This window comes from Delphinus delphis, chromosome 12 (genome assembly GCF_949987515.2).
Source record: "Delphinus delphis chromosome 12, mDelDel1.2, whole genome shotgun sequence".
NCBI lineage: Eukaryota > Metazoa > Chordata > Mammalia > Artiodactyla > Delphinidae > Delphinus > Delphinus delphis.
The window spans coordinates 43,596,478-43,618,401 of NC_082694.2; the positions used below are offsets into that span (position 1 = coordinate 43,596,478).

General features: G+C 38.1%; 1 protein-coding gene and 1 long non-coding RNA gene across 10 annotated transcripts in view; one reads left to right on the forward strand and one right to left on the reverse strand.

Moving 5' to 3' along the window:
* The window catches only part of EFEMP1 (EGF containing fibulin extracellular matrix protein 1), a 68,991-nt gene extending 50,796 nt beyond the window's left edge, over positions 1 to 18,195 (forward strand). For all 6 annotated transcript variants that reach the window (XM_060026570.1, XM_060026569.1, XM_060026573.1 and 3 more), the window contains 7 exons: positions 536 to 658; positions 4,571 to 4,690; positions 5,663 to 5,782; positions 6,805 to 6,924; positions 10,613 to 10,736; positions 10,821 to 11,016; positions 16,675 to 18,195. In XM_060026570.1, coding sequence (XP_059882553.1) covers positions 536 to 658; positions 4,571 to 4,690; positions 5,663 to 5,782; positions 6,805 to 6,924; positions 10,613 to 10,736; positions 10,821 to 11,016; positions 16,675 to 16,836 — 965 coding nt within the window. In that variant the 3' untranslated portion in view covers positions 16,837 to 18,195. The remainder of the gene's footprint in view (positions 1 to 535; positions 659 to 4,570; positions 4,691 to 5,662; positions 5,783 to 6,804; positions 6,925 to 10,612; positions 10,737 to 10,820; positions 11,017 to 16,674) is intronic.
* The window catches only part of LOC132434894 (uncharacterized), a 427,467-nt gene that overhangs the window by 251,452 nt on the left and 154,091 nt on the right, over positions 1 to 21,924 (reverse strand). The gene's annotated exons all lie outside the window — the stretch shown is intronic.

A 21,924-nucleotide genomic window follows, 5' to 3' on the forward strand; every position in this document is an offset into this window, starting at 1 on the left:
GCATAATATTAAAGTTTGATTTTTACCTAGTTATTGGGCAGATTTTTAGAGATTAGTTACTAGAAATTATTTCAAATGTCATATACTGGGTGGAAAAGCAAGTATCATACAATTTATTTACATTTTAAAACAATACTGTATGCTCTAATGGGTGCATAACTGTATAATAAAAGTATAAAAAAATCTCAGGGAAGGATTCACACCTACCAGGATGGTAGTAGGTGGGGGGTAAAGGGATGAGGATGGAGTAAGGCTTTAGGTACATCTCCAGTGTTTCATTTCTTAACAAAACGAAGTGAGCTGAGGCATGCATGGCAGAATGTTAGCATTTGTTAAATCTAAGTGGTACACACTGACATCTATGAAATTACTTTTTGAACAGTTGAAATAATGTATCATTTTAAGCATTTCCAATATAACAGTATTACAGAGTAAAAACCTGGTTTCTTTAAGAAAAGTATGATGGCAAAATGGAGGAACTATCGACATCTTCACAACCGACTCAAACTATTTTTGTGCTGTGTGTCTTTAACAGACATAGATGAGTGCACTGCAGGGACGCACAACTGTAGAGCCGACCAAGTGTGCATCAATTTACGAGGTTCCTTCACCTGTCAGTGCCCTCCTGGGTATCAGAAGCGAGGGGAGCAGTGTGTAGGTAAGTACAACAGTGCACTAAGCCAAGTCCTGTCTGGAGCATCTTAACTGTTTAAACCTCAGGCCTTTAAAACAAAGCACTCATCTTTATTTGGAGAATGATAGTGCTTATTTTTTCATTGACTACCAATCCATTTTCCATGTTAACAAGAAAAAAACTAGCCTTAAAGGTTGAGCATATTCTGGGTATCAAAGTTTTGGTTACATGTTAGACTAAGCAAAAGCAGAAATTTGGGGTGTGAATGAGACCACAAAAGCAACCGGGAAAATCATTTTAAATTAGTTATTTGGTACACTAGCACTAAAACACTGGTGCTATGGGCTTCATTCACTGGTTGTAGCATAGTATAGCTTATAGGGCAAATGGTGAGGTTCAAATCCCAGCTCTACCCCTAACCCACTTTGAGACCTTGGGCAAGTTACTTAACTACTCTGTGCCTCACTCTTTTCCTTTGTACTATGGAGATAATACCAGTCCCTATCTCAGGAGCTCATGTGCAGGAGTGCTTAGAATGGCTCCTCGTTCTGGGTTGTATAGCTGTGTGCCATCGTTATGTAATGAGTTAACAGACTCGTACTAAACATTCTTTACATGGCAAGTGAGTGCAGTGCTAGGGATGCAACACATGTGCCCTCCTTGAGAGCTCTACTTGAGCTCTCTGAGGACAGGGGCCAGGACTGGTTTGTGTCATTGTTGTCTCCCCAGTCCCTGAAGACTGCCCACCAAGTAGGTGCTCAATGCATGCTTTTTGAATGACAGGAAGAACACGATATGGGGAGGCCAACTGGCAAATGAGAAGTAAACTAAAGTGTTCAAGTAAACTAAAGGGTTCAATCTTGAGGCCCAGCACTAGGATGAAACTCTGTAATTGACTCCCTCTGTCCACTGATTTACATACCACCTCTTACCATAAGATCAGTGAAGAGTCCTTATTTTCTCTTAGGAACAGAGGATAATGATGTGGGGACAGGCAACCCAGCACCAATTTTCACCTGAGAATGTGAGCTCTTGGTGTCAGGATGTCAACACTGAGCTCCTTATGGGCCCTGGCCCTGTTCTCCTGCCATGGGGTTGTGCATAGGTGCTGGGGCTAGCGCCCAGCCTCTGAGGAAGGACCAGGGCTTGCACTGACTGAAGCTGTGACTTAAGAGAAAATTGTGTGGAAAACTCCACAGGCACCAAAATTTTGCCCACTGTATTCGTCAGGAAAATAAACAATTGAGGGTATAAAAAGTATAGAAAAAGAAAAAACCCAGCCTACTATGGGAAGAATCAAAGCGAATGGAACTTATGGTTAGAGCCCTTTATGGTATGGCAGGAGATGTCCTTAAATTCAGATCTAGGACTTCCCTGGTGGTCCAGTGGTTAAGACTCCATGCTTCCACTGCAGGGGGTGCAGGTTCGATCCCTGGTCATCCCTGGTAGGGGAAATAAGATCCCACACGCCACGTGGTGCCACCAAGAATTAAAAAAAAAAAAATTCTGATCTAATCATGTGGCTTCCTCACTGTTCCCCTCACCCATAGAACCAACACTACATTCCTCAACCGAGCATATAAGGTCTTCCTCTATCTAGCCCTTGCCCAGCTCTATTGTATCAACACTCCTCTCCTGCCAAAATAATTACAACACTCCAGCTTTGCCCCACTAGTTACAGTTCCCCAATACATCACACAGTGTCACACTTCAGTGCCTCTACCAGAGACATGCAGTCCTAACAAACTCCCGTTCAACTCTCAAATTCTAGCTCAAGGTAACTTCCTCCGGGAGGTCTTCCATGATATACCCAAATATAATTAGTCACTCCCCCCTCTCTGCCAGTAATTCTCAAACTCTGATGTATCCTTTGTAAATTTCCAACCTGTTATAGATCAATACTTATGTAGAGTACAGTAAGAATGTTGCAGTAACACCAAATTGTTATTCCTAAACACTTGCTCCCAATTTCTGTACTTATACATTGCAGACTGGTCAAAATGGTCCGTGGACCCGTAGCGGTCAGCAGGACACACTTTGAGTAGAATGGTGCTCCCTCTCTCCCTTGTACACTTTTCTATTTTGATCTTATAATTCCATGCATTAATTTGTTTTCACGCCTGTTTTCCATACAAGACAGGGGTAGAATATATGTATATGATTATCATCGTTATAAACCTACATTACAAAACACAATGAAAGCAAATAACAATGGTTCAATGAATGTTTACTGGCAGAGAAGACATGCATTATTTGTTCATCAAACATTTAGTGAGGGCTGACTGTGTGCCACGTTCTAGGTATTGGGCCATCATAGTATACAAACAGATTTTACAGAATCGCAGCCCACGGAACTATTAGAAAGTACCACTTACATAATTTAGCTGTTGATATTGGCACCTGGCTGTAACACTAGGTACTAGGAAGAACCGTGCTAAAATTACTTTTAATTAGTATGAACTTTCCATTCATTCAGCTAATGTTTATTGAGCACCTACTATGCCAGACCCTGTTCCAGGTATTAAGCACACAACAGTGAACAGACAAAAGATACTTTACCTCTACCTCAAGAGGAGGAAATCTGCCTTGCATTATAGGGAGGGACACAGACAAGAAGCAAATAAACACATAATACAATGTCAAGGAGTGTCACTGGCTACAAAGAAATATAAAGCAGGTTAAGGGGGTAGATGGGGAAGAAGTTATTTTATATGGATGGACAGAGATGGCCTCCCTGAGGTGACAATTAGATCAGACACCTAAATAAATTAGGAGGGAAGCCATGTGAACATCATTACTGTTTATTTCAATATTCAAGTTAAATCAAATATATTTTGCAGCTTATTCATAATAGCTCCCTTTTTTTTTTTTTTTTGCCTGTTTTGTGCAAGGAAGTTCACCTAAACCATCTCATGTAAGCCTCCCAACAATCCTGCCACATTGCTGATTATTACTCACAGAAGAGGAAATGGAAGCTCTGAGAGGTTAAGACCAAGCTAGTAAATGCCAGAATGAAGATTCAAACTCAGATTACCTTGCAGCCACTTGAGCACACTGCCTTCCACACTTTTAGTTATTAAAGTACTGGAAGGGTTCAGCATAAAGTTTTGTTTTGTTTCATTTTTTCCATGAGATAATCACTCCATAGTATTACAGTGATTGTGCATAATTGTTATTTTTAATTACACATGCCATATTGGAGTTGTCACAAAGTGTAGAATCATCAATTAATGGAATTCTATTATGCTTCTAAAATAGTAATCCTACTTTGCAAGTTCTCAATTGAGCATTTTATAGTTGGAAATATTTATACGAGAAGGACACAGGCTGGAACACATTATCAGTGTGTCAGAAGGGCACTCTCAAGAAGTAACTTGTTTAGTGTCCCATTCCTTCCATAGCGTTCTTTCACGCGATTCTCACAGAAACTTCATAAGATACACACGCAGCATTACTATCCACATTTTACAGAAGAAAAAACCTAGATACTGAACATTTAAGTGACTTTGCCAAGGTCACCAGCTGAGCAACAGCACGTACCTCCTTTTATTAGTTTTACGCTACATCACTCAATTCTTCCATAGTTCTTTTCTACTTCTATCATTATAAATAAGCTTTTAGATTCCCAGCCTGACATTCTCACTTATATGTGAAATAGTTTTAATTACTTTTCCCTCTTTAAGTCTCAACCAACCCAACCAGGTTTATGAAGTCTTTGTTCTTAACATCTCATTTAACTGCAGAGGGCAGACCAAAGTGTATTTAAAGCACAGATACTCTAATTTTTTATAAAGAAAAATAATTACTTTTAAAAGGATATCTCTAGATAGGTATTCCAGATAATGCTCTGCTGAGAACTTGAGATTAAACAGCTCAATAATAGTAATTTGGATAGTCAATAATTTGGTTCTTTTTGTGTTATACTTGATAACCTAGATATAGACGAATGTACCATCCCTCCATATTGCCACCAAAGATGCGTGAACACGCCAGGATCATTTTATTGCCAGTGCAGTCCTGGGTTTCAATTGGCAGCAAACAACTATACCTGCGTAGGTAAGACTTCTGGAAACAGTCATCCTGACTGATTTCTGTCTTCCCAAGCCACACTGCAGTATTTCCAGTTTTCTATGTTCTTGAGTAAACTGGTTTCCATCAACTTCCCTGCATAAAGCTGAAAAGACAGTAACCAATCTGGTTTTTTAAAACACATCAAGATGTGAATGGAAAAAAATGTTAACCTTGGTTTTAGTTCTCTTCTGTGAGTGTATCAAAAAAAAATTTTAACTACGGATCAATTGATATACACACACCAATTAGTCAAGAGTGTGTGATATAAACACTGAAGGTGCCAAAGGGGTTACTGCAAGTTCAAATACATAAACTTTCTGCTGAAAGTGCATCTGATTTTTACATGCTTCTTCTGCCCTTTCAGAATGCAATGTCACGGCACACAATTTTAAGATTGGCATGACATGGAAAGAATCTAGTGCAGGAAAAATGCCTTTTCACAATATTTTCAGTGCCTTAGAGCATTGCAAAACTCTGTATGGGTCTCAAAGGCTTATGTTATAATTGTAATGGAATTTAACAGGACCCATTTAAAAAGTACTAAATAGCACAGTTAAATCTTCACTACAGCATGCTGAGAGACCGTATTAGTATGTGTCTTATATCAATTATTTATAGACTTGGCATTTTGCATCTGAACAACAATACAAGAAAACAGATACTGGAATGTATGTTTATTAGAATCATTAAATTCTTTTGGAAAGATTCATCAAACACCAAACTAACTGTCATTCCCAGAAAAAAAAATATTCTGGTATTTTTAAAAGAAGTATATGACAGATGTTTGAAGTTGTTCCAACAAATATGAAACCTGAATGGATGTTCTCCAGTGAGCTTCTGCAGAGCAAAGAATCCAGCTAGGGAATTACTCACTTATCATCGGATGACATAGGTACAAAAGAGCAAGGCTATGTTTAAAGACATAGATATATAAATGTGTATAACCTTGCCTTTCAGACATAAATGAATGTGATGCCAGCAATCAATGTGCTCAGCAATGCTACAACATTCTTGGTTCATTCATCTGTCAGTGCAATCAAGGATATGAGCTAAGCAGTGACAGGCTCAATTGTGAAGGTAAAATATTGTCCAAATAATTAGTAATCATGGTCCACTTCCTGTGATTGCTGTTGCTTTAATCCAAGTGTGTACCTGTTTATGAAAGCAAATTTTTATCCATGGAAATTCTTTTCTAAAATCCAGTTAATTTAGTTCAATTATAACATTGATTTTTTAGTGTGTTTTCAAAGGAAAGGAGAAGAAACAAAATAATTGCAATATTAGATGTAGGCTGGGTCTGATAATTAGCAAGGGTGCTCTAGGGTCTTGTTTCTCAAGTGTGATGCAACGGCTAGCAGCAGTGGCACCTCCTGGGAGCCTGTGAGAATTGTAGAATCTCAGGCCCCAGCCCAGACTACTGAGTCAGATTCTGCATCTAATGAGAACTCCAGGTGACTGGCATGCATGTTTAAGTTCAAAAATGGCTGATTGCATGTCAAGAACATTAGAAGAGAAACCAGGAGACCTGGCCCCTAGTCATGCCTGCCACTGTGTAATTCAAAAGGCATAAGACATCCTGAAGGGGATGCCATTGATACTTCATGCTCCCGACTTCCTCACAAATGCTCCCACCTTTTCTTGGGACAGCACCATTGAGAAATGCAAAGCATTCTGCCAGGGCATCACCTCTAGAAGCTAGCACAGGGATGGAACTTGGAGTTCAAAACTCAGATGAACTTGGGAGCAGAGCCACCCAATTTCTGAGAAGGCAAATATGAATCTGCATCACTGGGTGGGTCTGCCAAGCACAACATGAAGATCATCAACCACAAGCCAATTCATTCAGTCTGCTCAGCTAGTATGGTTAGTTCCAGGATTCGCCAAACTGTCAGCAATAAGTGAGTAAAACTGATGGTAAGAAAAACTCTCTGTGCTTTGAAGCTCTATGGGAAATGAGCTGATATTGTTAGAATTTGCACTTGAGCTTCTTATAAAGTATTGTATTTCTGTTTCAGAGTATGAAGTGTTAAAAAAAAATTACCAAAATAGTGACATGTAAGTTTTCAACTCTGTCTTATTGCTCTTGTCTGGTTCAACAGACATTGATGAATGCAGAACCTCGAGCTACCTGTGTCAATATCAATGTGTCAATGAGCCTGGGAAATTCTCTTGTATGTGCCCCCAGGGATACCAAGTGGTGAGAAGTAGAACATGTCAGGGTAAGTTTATTGTTTTCATATCTGTTAAGTTTTAACCAGGAAAAGCAGGGAGGAAGTTGTAGGATTCTCTATCACAGACTTTCATTTTTTACAATTTGAGCTCTTTTTTTTCCCCTGTTGATCATGAGACATGCACATCTCATAAAGAGGATATTCAGTGTTAACTCTCTTTGAAATTTAAAGCAATCATTTTTCTTTCTTAAAATAAATAATTTTAATAAAATATTGGTATGCCTTCTGTATAGCCTACATAATCCCTATGATATATATCCTCTAATCATCCACCAGAAAAGATTCAATTATTAAAATATTTCACCATGAGTTTCAGTGTAGAGCATAAGCTTAATGTGTGGTTAGGTGCACCTCAAACTGATCTGAATTCTCTAAAACACCAGGATTATAAATTGGATAGTAATTTAAGTGTTGAGAAAATCAGCTTCATGTGTATTAAAAAGTACTTGAATACTTCAGGAAAAAAAACTATTAATCCAAAAATAGCTAATGTCTTCAGGTCCAGTTTTAAAATAAATGTTCAGGTGATTTTCACAGCTACATGTAGGTGGAAGAAGTGGCTCTCTACATGGTATGATTTCAGAGTCTCTTTGAAAGATTTGAAAATGTGCACCCTCTCCTCCCTACCTCCTGCATGTAGCTTAAAATTTCTTTAACAGGCAAAAGACTATTCAGGTAAAACTAAAACTAGATAATCCAGGAAAAATTGGTGCAAACACAGGTTTACATAAAGCAGTGAGAGAGTGAAAAAAAAAAATGACTGAACTTGAAGACACAAAATCTGTTTGAGACCTAGCTGTATGGCATTCTATCTATACAATTTGAACAAATTATCAAACTTCTCTGAGCCTCAACTTTCTCATTTGGAAAAGGGAGTTGAGGGAATTAAATGGAATAACATACAGAAAAATTATTTATAAACTATAAAGACTGTAAAGTTCAAGATGTTTTTATGAAATTTACCCAGCAATATAAATGACTAGTAGCAAATCTTCTTTAGAGAAGGGCAGTAAAATATTAAGAAAGGAAAAGATCAAGGAAAGGAGAGACTCAGGATTCTCAGTCTATATCATGATTTTACAGGGAAATATTAATTCACAGGAACATCCATGACCTGAGATTTTATAGTGTGCATGTGATCATTCAACTAGAATCCAACCACTAAATATGAGCATAATCAGAATGTAGTTCATTGCACAATAAACATCTTTCAACCCCTTTCCACGTTACTAGAGACTCTGTAATGTTAATTGTGGAGAAACATTGCATTCCAATGGTTTTACTTTCTGAACCCTAATTGAGACTTTTAACATGAATATTACATGCAGGAAAATGTTAGCCAGTGGGATTCCTTAACCAATTTCCCTGGAGTCCTGAAACAAATGTCTATGTGTTTCTGATCATAAATGGATTTGACACCCAGCAAAAGACAGAAACAAGTTAACATTCAGTGGAATCTTACCAGCCTACTCTATTTATATCTGTTATAACGAAAGGTGAAAATGCAATGGAATTGCAAATAGGAGATTCATTAGAGTTATATCTTGAAGAATGTTTGGTTAAACCAAAACATTTTTTGTGAAAGAGGCTTACCATTCTTTTAGGGTGCAAAACAATTGGTTTCCCCCACTGAAACCATTCCTTCCCAACTCTGTCCACAGATTAAAGTAAAACCAAAAGAGTCTGGATTCTTACCTTCCCCAAAAAGGTTTATTTTGGGGATGAAATAACTGTTCTCATTTCAACAGTCTTGGAAAAATTAAAACTCTGTGTGTGTGTGGTGGCAGGTTGTGGGGAGGGGAGAGGGACAGTGGGGAAGGAGAGAAACAGAGAATACACAGACACACATTCATCAAATATTTTAATACTATCAATCATTTCTGAAAAACCTTCCAAAATGATTAAGGAGTTGATTAAGCTAGGCTCTAAATTACTGGAAGTAATAAATAAAATTATCACATAAAGTTTCCTTTTGCTGCTGTTGAACTCCATATAACAAACCAGTCTTCACTTTCCCTGTAGCTAAACAGCATCTTTATTTTTCAAAAAAGTGAAAAATATTGAAAGGACAAGTCAGTTGTGATTTCTTCTGAGGAATCTAAGTTCTTTCTTTAGCCATAGCCAGTCCAAAAGAAGATACTTTTTGTAACTGACTCTTGGAAACTGCATAGCTTTTCCAGTCTCCTCTTGGGTTCCAGATAGCTTTTGCCAGTTTGGAAGCTAAAAGAAATTTTTTTCTCCAAAGACAAGGAATGGAATTATTCTCATTTAGAGGATGCAATACCTTGCAGTGGAGAGATGCCTGTCACTAACTATATGAACTTGGGTCAGCCACTTCACCCTTATTTGTTTTCCCTTCATGCCAAATAGAGATAATATATTTCTCACCATCTCCATATGGTTTGTGTGAAGAGCAACTTGGTTCAATTTAATATTTCTTAAAATCCAGGTGCCCCCAGTGCACTCATGCTAGGTGATAAAGGGATAGAAAGATGTGCACAATAGCCTTTGCCCTCCAGGAGCTTACAAGCTAATAGAAGGATTAAGACAAACATGCAGATTTCAATAATGCAAAGCAAAAAGCAATAAAGGCCCCAGAAAAGGAACATGAGATATAAGAATTCAGAGAGAAGAAAGAGATCATATCCCAGCAACTAGGCCATGACTACCTGTAAATTAATGAATGAAAATATCTGATTATGGGGAAGGAATGACTCAGAAAAGGCTTATATTGGATAAAATCTAATCACTATTCCAATGTAAAGGGAGACAAACATACATAGGGATATGGATATTAATATAATTTTCATTGTCGTAAATGTAATGGTTCTCTAGCATTGTAAACTCTTCTCTCAGATGTCATCTGGGAACTCCTAATTCCCAAATCTAAATTCAGTCTTTGTCCATCCTGGCCTTCCCACAACCCTCCTTCCAGGGACCCTCTCTAGCTCTGACCTCCTTGCACTGCCTTTTCCTGGGTTGCCTCTCACCGCTGACACTGACAGTCCCTTCCTTAATTCCCCTTCTTCCCCATGTTCTTTAAATAGCCATGCTCTACATGGTAGGATACTTCATAGCTTCCCTTCTTTTGCTGTGAACAGCTTCCTATGGACAGTGTAATCCACTCCCAGAACATTAACTATCCAGCAGCATGCTACAGCTTACTGCAACCACATACCAGCCTTTCCCTCTCTCCGAAGCTTCTGAGCCTGGCAATAAACTTCCATCTCCATAGTTTTTGTTTGCTGCTTTCTCAGCCTGGAAGGCCCTCCCCACTGCAATCTGAAAATCCCATCTAACCACCACCCTTTTCAAGGCCAAGGTGAGAGGCCTCCTCCTTTTTTCAGCTTTCCTTAATTCCCCAGAGGGCAAGAAATAGTATCTTTCATTTTTATTTAAGCAAAGTCAATGGAAAGCATTTGGCTTTGAATTCAACAGATGAACAATAGGTGCTTGATAAAATACCATGAAATGACACATATTAATCTGTAGAGAATGGCTCCACTACATCTGTCATGAATTAATGCAATGAACCCAGGTCCCACCAAGTCTTGTGTCTAAAAGCAAATTAAACACAGTCCAGATTCTTATACACCTCCTTCCAGTGGCAAACTGGAATCTGCCACTTACGCAATTTACTTATATCAGTAAACTCTTTGACTCTACATCTCTACAGATATAAATGAGTGTGAGACCACAAATGAATGTCGGGAAGATGAAATGTGTTGGAATTATCATGGCGGCTTCCGTTGTTACCCACGAAATCCTTGTCAAGATCCTTACGTTCTAACATCAGAGAAGTAAGAAAAATCAGAACTTTTGAAACTGAGAATTTTTTGGTTTTACCAAGCCTAACTGGTGAATACTTTTGTTTGTCTCTGCAGCCGATGTGTTTGCCCAGTCTCAAATGCGCTGTGCCGAGAACTTCCCCAATCCATAGTCCACAAATACATGAGCATCCGATCTGATAGGTCTGTGCCATCTGACATCTTCCAGATACAGGCCACAACCATTTATCCCAACACTATCAATACTTTTCGGATTAAATCTGGAAATGAAAATAGAGAGTTCTACCTAAGAGTAAGTATCCCGAGGGCAGCCTTAGCTGTTGAGAAAGTTCCAAGTTTGTTGTTGTTGTTTGGTAGTAATTCACATAGAAAGAAAGCTAACATTTAAAGAGTTTTTTATGTGCAGGCATTGTGTAAGCCCTTCCAGTGTGCATTATCTCATTTAATCCTCTTGGTAATGCTTGGTCAGATTAATATTTATCTCCATATTTTACAGAAAAGAAAAGTAAGACTCAGGGAGATGAAGTAGCTTCTCTAAAGTCACTCAGATAAAAGTTGCACACTCTAACAGAGTTGTGTGTGACCACCAAAACACAAGCCTACACACACACACACACACCCCTCAAATAGATACCACAGATCAGTGATAGCTATTTAATTGTACATAGAAAAAATAATTCCTGGAGAGCTTTTCAAAAACGCTGAATTCCTTATTGTTACATTCGCAAGATTATTTACATCTGCACCAAAACTAACACTCAGAAGTATCTGAGAAGTGACCCCAACTCCCCACCCCCCGCACCATGTGTACAACAGATAGTTGTACCATTCTTGCAAATTTCCAGGCAGGCAATGTGAGGTGAGGTGACGTTTTATGTTTTCCCTTTCTTTCATTGCCTATATGAAATCTTTCTCTGAATTCTGCCATTTCTCTCTCCACAGTGTCCCCTGGGTTATCTTTGTTTCCTTGTGTCTCTGCTTCTCTTCCTTTAAACTGGCTCTTAGCACCTCTCTAATCCCTCCAAGGGCTTCCCAGCAAATCTCCCTGACTCCAATGCCTCAGCCTTCCAGTCCCCCCTGCAAAATCTTAGCAAGTTCATTTTAGGTTAAAATTCCGACATATTTCAAATACGGCTCACCACTTCATGTGAAAATGATGGCACCCCACCAAGCAGTTTGCAGGGTTACGGTAAGTCTTTCACGCTAAGGATGTTATTCATCCAGTTCCAATTTTCTCAAAACTCCTTTGGGCACTCTTCATTTTTAATCAGATTTTAAGGTCAATATTTCATTTTGAGAATATGAAAAGTAAATTGGGAAATTCATCCTCGTGGTAAAGTTTACAGATTTTTAATGTTTACTCGTTTATCCTGTTCTTTGATATATTAAGTTCCTTTCCAGCTCCAGAATTATGTGACTCTGTTTCTTTGCCAGTAAATTAGAAATGATTAATCTCTCATGACCAACTTCTGAAGAGAAAAACCCAACCCAAAATACAATCTATTACTATTCTTTTTTCTAATAACTAAAAATAAACTTCTTTAACATTTGATGTTTAAATTTGAGATATACTAGATATCTGTAAGAAGTTTACTCTAAATGAATTTCACACAGTTCAGATAATAACAATTTAATAATTTTAACCCAAAGAAATAACATTATTTGTAACCCATGGCAGTAAAATAGGTTCATCTCAAAATCATCTTTAAAAATAATTTTCCATTTTGAACTCTTAGCCATAATTTAAGAAAATAAAATTTCTTAGCAGAATCAACAAAGAGTTAAGCAAAGTACCTGTATGTTTTTATTTTTTGCAATAAACATGGCACTTTTAAAGTTTTATGATTCATATCAGTGAACTTATTGACTTGATATTTTCAGATATAAATACAGTGTTTTTCTCAAGTAAAATTCTTTTTTATGAATGATATAAAACATTGCCAATTTTGATAATCCCAGAATTAAATACTACTATTTGAAACCAAAAAAGCATTTAAAATAGGAAGATATTTCAAGACTATTTATTATCACATAATTCAAAAAATAGTTGTATCAAATCCTACAAAATTTTTCCACTGAAATTCCACTTGCGCAGAGGGCATTTAATCATAAGACTCCATCAGCAGGCCTTAATTAAGCACCTATTATATACTCAGCTTCATGCTAGGTGCATGTAATACACAGTTCCTTACTTCAAAGAGCTTTAAATATTACTTTGTGGCATAGTTAACATCTATGAAAAAAGCAGAGGACAAATTTGTGTTTAACTCCATGCTCCAAGACATCAAAGAATTAACGTGGGCTGCAATAGTCAAAGAATGTTTCTTGAGAAACATGAGGCTGGACCTTATCCTTGAAAGGACCTGTGGGATATAGGATTTTATTTATATTCCTTTTGGGACAATACTGAGAAAATCTTCTTCCCTAGAAAAGGGAACATATTAGAAAGAAGTAATACATGAAATTAAAGGTAGAATACCATCCTCCACCCACACCGACCAATATCTATCCTTCCTTACTGAGACTTATTTTTCTTCACAGCCCTTATCACCACCTTGCATAGTATTTATTTGTCTGTGTCACCTACTACCTACTAGAGTGTGAGTGTAATAAACAGAGACATTACCTGTCTGTTCACTCTTGTATGCACAGCACATAGAATGAATGGTACCTGGCACATTGCAGGTGCTCAAAAAATATTTTTAAATGAATACATTAATTCAATCAACATCTTCAAGGTATCACTGTTACCTATAAGAGGCAAGCACCATGCTAGGTTCTAGAGACATAGCAGTGAATAAAAGCAAGCCAATTCCTGCCACAGTGGGGCTTATAGTTGAGACATCAAACAAGTGTTCACAAGTATGCTGAGCGTTACAACTGAGCACTGCAGATTGTTCATGAGTACACCACAAGTTAACCCCTAACCAAGGCAGCAGTGGTCTGGGAGATTCCTAGAAGAAGTAGATTTAAGCTGAAGACTAGCAACAAAAGACTAGCAAATGGAAGGAATAAAAAGCAGACAAGTTGATCTGGAACTCCAGGTGCTACAGGCAGAGTGGCTTGAGAGGGACCTGGAGAGATGAGCAGGGCCTAGATCACACAATGCCTGACAGACCATACTAAGGGTTTCAAGTAGAGGAGTTGCTATCAGAGTCTCATGTTAAAAAAGATACCTGGCTGCACTGTAGAGCCTGGATTGGAGTGGAGCAAGAATGGAAATGGAGAGACCAATCAGTAGCTCAAAAGATGGGGGACTAGTGTGGTAACCAGTGAGTCCAAAAGAAGTGGACAGATTTATGAAGATATAGGAAGAAGGACATGGCTTGGTAACCCATTTGCTATGGGGAAGTGGAGGAGAAGGAAGCGTCAAGGATAACCTCCAAGTTTCTGTCTTGAGCAACAGTAAATGGTGGTACCATTTACTGAGATAAGGAAGAAGGAGCCAGTGGAGAGAGGAAGGTGAGGAGTTCAGTTTGGACATACTGAGTCCTGGTCACCATGAGACATCCAAGTAAAGATGAGTAGAGAATTGGATACGTGGGCTTGGAATTCATAATATAGACTTTTAAGTCACTGGCAGATATGTGATAATTGAAGCCATGGCTATGGATGAGATCACTCAGGCAGAGTATGTAGGAAGTAGGTGAGATCACTCAGATCTGGGCACTATTATAGTCATCCATTACCTCAGCCTACAGTTCTCTGGCCATCTCATCTCCCATGACCTTCAGCTTCATGTCACTCTGCCACCACCCCATGGCCACATGCTGGACTTTGTTATCATGCAGAACAGTTCCACATCATCATCTTAGTCTCAGGTGACCCCCTCAGTGAATGATTCTCTTTCCTCTTATTCATGCCCTCACTCCCACTCTATCTGCTCTTCACCCTCACAGTGATACTAATCCTCTGACCCCTCACCCACCATTTTCTTCCACTCCATCAACTTCTTGGTGGACCCTTGAACTACTCTGTCACCAACACCTCAATTCCCTGTCCAACAACTCTAGATCAATTACGTAATCCACATCTATTTTCACACCCATCTTGTCAGCACAGATTGGTAATACTATAAATCTCCAACTTCAGATGTGTCCTCAACAATCCTATTACTTTCTTTTATTTCTTCTCTTCAGCCACTGATCGCAAATGTCCCCATATTCTTTAAGTTCTTATACCCTTCATTTTCAGTAGGTGACCTCATCTCCTACTCTTCTGAAACCACTGAAACCAACAGGCATAAATTACTTGAACTTCCCATCCCATCCCTTGCAAACTTAAGTCCATGTGTTCCCCTTCTAACCTTCTCCTTTAAATTTTCCAAAGACAAGGTTTCACTTCTATCAATCAAGGCCAACCCACCACCTGTATTCTTCACTCCATTTCCTCCGGAACCTTGTTCTATCAAACTCTAATATACCTCCTACATATTTAACTTGTTTTCCCTCTAGATGTTGCCTCCTCTCTCCCTTCTCCCTTCCTAGCCAAGGTTCTTAAAGCACAGTCTGCAATCACAGTCTCTATTTTCTTATTTCCTAGTTACACTTCTGTCTTCTATTCCCACTACCCTACTGAAATTGCTCTGGAAAAAAGCCACCAACAGCATCCGCACTGCTATATTCAGAGGCATTTTTCAGTTCCAGTCACCCTCATCCTCCCCTGCTGTATTGAACACTGCTTGCCATTCATCTGTTTACCACTTAATTATCTATTTCTTCTCAGCTTCCTTCAATAGCTTCTCTTCTGCCCATTCCTTAAATGTTGGCCTCTCACAGACCCAGTCTTATCACATATACGTTCTCTTCCTTGGTTTAATGTCCACCTGTTGACGTGACTGCTAAATCCTAATTCACTGTTTCTATCCCTGCTCTCCTCTTGGCATTCAGATTCACACATCTACCTGCCTGCCTGTCCAAACTCATCTCCCTGCGCTCTCCAGCACCCATCATATTGTTCATCAAAGTGAAATTGCATCCAGTTCTCCAGAACATCCTTCTTTACAAAACTCCCACTTATTCTGGGTGACTGTCCTCAGGCATTCAAAGGCCTTCCCTCAATGCTTCAGGGTCCCTCTGTTTTTCTCTGTGAATACACACCTCTGTGTATCTTCATATATACCCTGCATATCCCTGTATATCTTAGCATTTGCCATATTCTATTGAAATTAACTACTTACATGCCTCTTCACCTACTAGAATGTAGACATATCCACAATGTTGAGAAGTGAAAGATGACAAATTTGTTTATCAGTTCAAAAAATTATCAGATTCTCACATGAACTCCAGTCTCTATAAAGGCTAGAACTACTCAATAAAAGTGAAGAGAAACATTAACAGAGAGGGATGAGTAGAAAACAAAGAACTATCAAAAGAAAGCAGGTCCCTGTATCTGGAACTAATGACTATGTGTGGATAAGGGATAAGATCCAGAAGGATTAGAACCAAGAAGGGACTAAGTAATGACTTTAATCCTACCTCAAAATTCTTCACTTGGGCTTCCCTGGTGGCACAGTGGTTAAGAATCCGCCTGCCAATGCAGGGGACATGGGTTGGAGCCCCGGTCCCGGAAGATCCCGCATGCTGCGGAGCAGTTAAGCCTGTGCACCACAACTACTGAGCCTGCGCTCTAGAGGCCGTGAGCCACAACTACTGAGCCCGCGTGCCACAACTACTGAAGCCCACACACCTAGAGCCCATGCTTCGCAACAAGAGAAGCCACTGCAATGAGAAGCCTGTGCACGGCAATGAAAGAGTAGCCCCCACTCGCCACAGCTAGAGAAAGCCCACACGCAGCAATGAAGACCCAACGCAGCCAAAAATAAATAAATTAATTAATTAATTAAAAAAAATTCTTCCCCTAATTCTTATAGGAAGTGTACTCACAAATAATAGAAACTGCAATACAAGAAAAATTATTCTCTCACTCCCTCTTTTTTCTTTTATTTTAGCAAACAAGTCCTGTAAGTGCAATGCTTGTGCTGGTGAAGTCGCTATCAGGACCAAGAGAATATATAGTGGACCTGGAGATGCTGACAGTCAACAGTATGGGAACCTTCCGCACCAGCTCAGTGTTAAGACTGACAATAATAGTGGGACCATTTTCATTTTAGTCTTTTAAAAGAGTCCACTATAGGCATTTAAATCAGCCAAAGAATATTGTTATCTTAAAGCACTATTTTATTTATAGACATATCTAGTACATCTACATCTATATACTGTACACTCACCAATAATTCAAACAATTACACCATGGTATAAAGTGGGCATTTAATCTGTAAAGATTCAAAGTTTGTCTTTATTACTGTATGTAAATTAGACATTAATCCACTAAACTGGTCTTCTTCAAGAGAGCTAAGCATACTCTTTCCGGTGAAACTTGGATTCTTTTCTGTAAAAGTGGGACCAAGCAATGATTGTCTTCTGTGGTGCTTAAGGAAACTTACTATAGCTCCACTGATAGTCTCGTAAGGAGGTAGCCATCATAACATTGAACAGCATGCAAGTTCAAGAATGAGTTTTTTAACTGCTTGTAAGAAAATGGAAAAAGCCAATAAAGATATATTTCTTTAGAAAATGAGGATCTATCATACTTGTGTTGGTTTTTATTTTCATGATCAGTCTAAATGTAGTTGTTTATTACATAGTAGTAAATCATTATCACATAGTATAGTGGTTTCTATAAGATATTTTAAATTTTGTCAGAAATTTTTGTTATGAATGTAAAAAAGCACAGTAATCAAAATTCCCCAAATGAATAAGATATCCCCTAGAAAATCATTATATTGAGAAATCTATGGGGAGGAGGTGAGAAACAAATTCTTTCTAAACCACTTTGGAGTTGACCTGAAGAAGCAAACTCGGTGTACTAGTCAGTTTGAATTGCTATAACAAAATATTATAGACTGGGTGGCTTATAAACAACAGAAATTTATTTCTCACAGTCTGGAGGGTGGAAATCCAAGATCAGGTTGCCAGCATGATCAGGTTCTGGTGAGAACTCTCTTCTAGGTTGCAGACTCATATCCTCACATGGCAGAAAGAGAGCAAGAGAACTAATCCCATTCATGAGGGCTCCACCCTCATGACCTAAGTACTCCCCCAAGGCCTCAGGTTCTAATACTATCACATTGGGAGTTAGGACTTCAACATATGAATTTTGGGAGAACACAAACATTCAGTCCGTAACACTCAATAAATGTAATAACATTCCTGAATTCAGGACTTCCACAAGATGTGTAGCAAAATGAAGAAAAGTTATTTTTCTGAAAAAGTTTTGATTTCTGAATAAAATTAAAACCCTAAAACTTCACTAACGTATAACTAAAATTTCTCATCTTTATATTTGTTGCTCACAGAGTAAAGAAATGGTGATGGTTCTTATTCTTGGCATCCAGATTGACAATGAACTAAGTCAAATTACCCTCCCTCCTAACTCTATGAAAACATTTTATACCTTCTTGTTTGTTTAAAATGTAACTGCTTCACTTTGATGTATTATATTTTTAAATAAAAATAAGTATTCTTTTAGAGGTTTTTTTCTGTGTAGCTAATAACAGCCAATATAATTTTTGTGTCCAGGAAAAATATTATCTGTAGCTGCCAGAGCAAAAACAACTATTTGCTTCTTTAAAAAGAAAAATCTAAAGTTGAGGAAACAAAAGACTGTTAAAATCATTCCACAAAAATATATGCAGTCAATTTTTCTCTTACATCCAATTTCAAAGCACATATGAATAACCGGATAACCTTGCCACAGAAACAAATGTTCCTCAAAGAGTTGACAAAATGTGCAGTAATTGTCAAAAAGAAAGTTCACCAAGAGACCAAGGAACAAAACATAAATTTCTTATGTGAATAGGGCACGGGATGGGCTTTTAAAGGATACAGGGGCATTGGAACAGTGATGAGAGAACAGGTGTAACCAGGAGTCAGACAAGGAAGCAGAGTAAACAACCAGCCACAACACAGCGGGACTGTTGCGTATGTTGTCACCCTGTCCACATGATTACTTATAGTCCATGTAAATTCAGGTTTGATCTAAACTTTTCCATTCTTAATCAATATACTGATTTTCCTACATATAGACACAGTTTTCAAGTCAGAGCTGGGAAAGATAAGAGTAAAAAAAAAAAATGCCTAAGACCTTACAACAGATTTTTTACTCTTAAGCAAGAAGGCAGAGTCTTATCTGTACCTCCACAGAGGATTGTAGGAGAAACAGGAATCTCTATGAAATATTTATGCATAAGTCCTAACCCTCCACCCCCACCTCTAAACATATATATAATTATAGAAGTATATATAATCTATATATTAAGAAACATAGATTACATATAGATTATATATACTTCTATAATAATATATTCTATAAATAATTTATATATTATAATTTATATAATTTAAATATAATCTATGATAAAATAATAATATATTTTATATATATTTTTGGACCTACAGAAGTCATTAACTGCAAAAAAGATGGTTTCCCTTTCATCCCAAAGCTTAGTCCTATTCACAAATCATAAAGACATGAAAAGGGTTGATAAACTAGTGTCACTGATGCAATCCCTTTTCTTTTTTTAATTGTAAAATACACATAAAATTGACCATTTTAGGGCTGCCCTGGTGGCGCGGTGGTTGGGAGTCCGCCTGCCGATGTAGGGGACACGGGTTCATGCCCCGGTCCGGGAGGATCCCACATGCCGCGGAGAGGCTGGGCCCGTGAGCCATGGCCGCTGAACCTGCGCGTCCGGAGCCTGTGCTCCGCAACGGGAGAGGCCACAACAGTGAGAGGCCCGCGTACCAGAAAAAAAAAGAAAAAAAAATTGACCATTTTAAAGTGTACAAATCAGATTGCAATGTTATGCAAATATCACTAATATCTAGTTCCATAACATTTTCGTCACTCAAAAATAAATCCCATACCCATTAGCAGTCACTCCTCATTCCCCCCTCCCACAAGTTCTGGTGTTACCACTAATCTACTTTCTGTCTTTATGAATTTGCCTGTTCTAGACGCTTCATACAACTAGAATAATACAGTAAGTGGCCTTTTGTTTCTGGCTTCTTTCACTTAATATAATGTCTTCAAAATTCAGCCATGTTGTAGCATGTACCAGACTTCATTCCTTTTTATGACTGAATAATATTCCATTGTATAAATATACCACATTTGTTTATCCATTCATCAGTGGATAGACTATAGTTGATAGGTTGTTTCCACCTGCAATTTCGTTTTATCTGACTATTCATCTACTAATTCCTAGACTATTCATAGATTAGGAATATAATCCTAGACTATTAGACATTATTAGACTATTATTAGACTATTAGACTGTTACATGTCTATCCTAGACATATAGATTCCTAGACTATTCAGCTACTAATTTTACAGCCTAAATCACCCATTTTTAATTTCATTTTTAACTAAAATGAACAGCAAGTGAAAAATCATTTTTCATTCACAGAAGCAAAGTCCTCGAAAGAACTTTGAAAAGCTAACACATGAGTTCCTTTACAGGTACAACTGTCCTCAGTAAACATAAAAATCTCATGCGCTCTTTAAATATAATTTGAAATTCAAAATAAAGTAAATATCATCACTGAAAACAAACCAAAGCAGTAAGACAAAGCTGTGCTTTGTTTTCAAACTACACATGACTCCCTCCTCCCCTCCTCCATGAGAATCACTGATGTAAACCAGCTCCCATAGATGAGAATTATGAAAATAATTCATCATCAGAATCATAATTATTCAGCAGCAAACTTCATTGAGCAACTTCTATGGTAATTTCTTCCAACATCTAACAGCCTGATGAAGCATAGAAGAACCAGGGTTCTAGTCTCAGTTCTAACCTTAACTAGCTGTGAGACTTAGCTTTTTGGGACCTTGGTTTCTTTATCCATAAAACTGGGATATTGAAACAAGGTGTTTTTCCAGCTTTAAAAACTGTACCTATTCCCTATGCCAGAGCTGTACTAAGAGAAAAGGTGACTCTATTTGCCAAACTTTTTAAAGCATTTGAGTATTTTTGTATGTAGTGGCTGTTGGGAAGCACTGGGCATTGGTGAAAAAGAAAACTATAGTTCCTACCCCAAAACAGGTCTTCAAAATGAGGGTTCGCTATTGGGGACAAGGACATGAGAAATAACCCAATTTAGCTATAAATTTTTTGAATTACAATTCAAAATAAATATTTTTACTATTCACTGTTAAATCATGCATGTTTTACTCCTTTCCACTGATTCTAACTGAAGTATTATTTCTCATGTTAAACTGAAAGTCATTTTACATTGTTTCACTAGCAAAAAAAAGTCCAGCCATGGGTTCCTCCACTTCCAAACATGCTTCCAGGAAATTCACATGTTCCTACTCAGTAAGCCTCAATAATGAGGACTGAACTAGTCATTTCCATCACTTCACCATTCCAGTGCCCATACCTGGATTCTCAAACTTCATGCTCTCTGACTGGACAGTGTTGTTTTCTGACAGCAGTTAGGAAAGACCTCTTGGTTTTTAAGACTTCTCAGAAAGGAGAATACCTTCACTTCAGCTGCCAAATTTCCCTGATAAATAGCTTTTTTTTTTGACAGCTTGCAATCTCCATCCCCTCTAAACTTAAAATCAACCATTACATACGCTTCCTTTTAATAATAATAGGATTCTAAACTTAGATGCCACCTGGTCAAACCATGTTATTAAGACTTGCTCAAGGTCACAGTTTGTTGAGCAAGATCCCTGTGCCTTGAATGAAGGTCTTATGACTTAGATTAGGGCTCTTTTCATTGGCCATGCTCCAAATTTCAGCAACAACAAGCAATCCCCTTCCTTCCAAGGCTTCTTCCTGCAGCGCCCACCCCAAATTGTGGACCAGCTTTGCTCGTTGCCATGACTAGTTGTCACCACTGCTGTTAACTGCAGTCGGATTGAAAAAGCACAGATATCAACTTGATTCTGATTTACTCTGTTAAACTTTAGCTCATTTGTTCTCTTTAAAAACTCCAGAGAGGTGGAAATAATTGTGTTACACAAAATACTCCTGAACTCTAGAAACTGAAATTCAAGGACCGATCATGTAGACCTTACGATACTTGAGAGGATAGCAATTTCTAAAAGAAAAAAAAGCCTATTCCTAAAGATACAAACAGAGATCTCTCTATGGGGGAGCTTTGAGAGCAACAGTAAAGATGCAATGGGG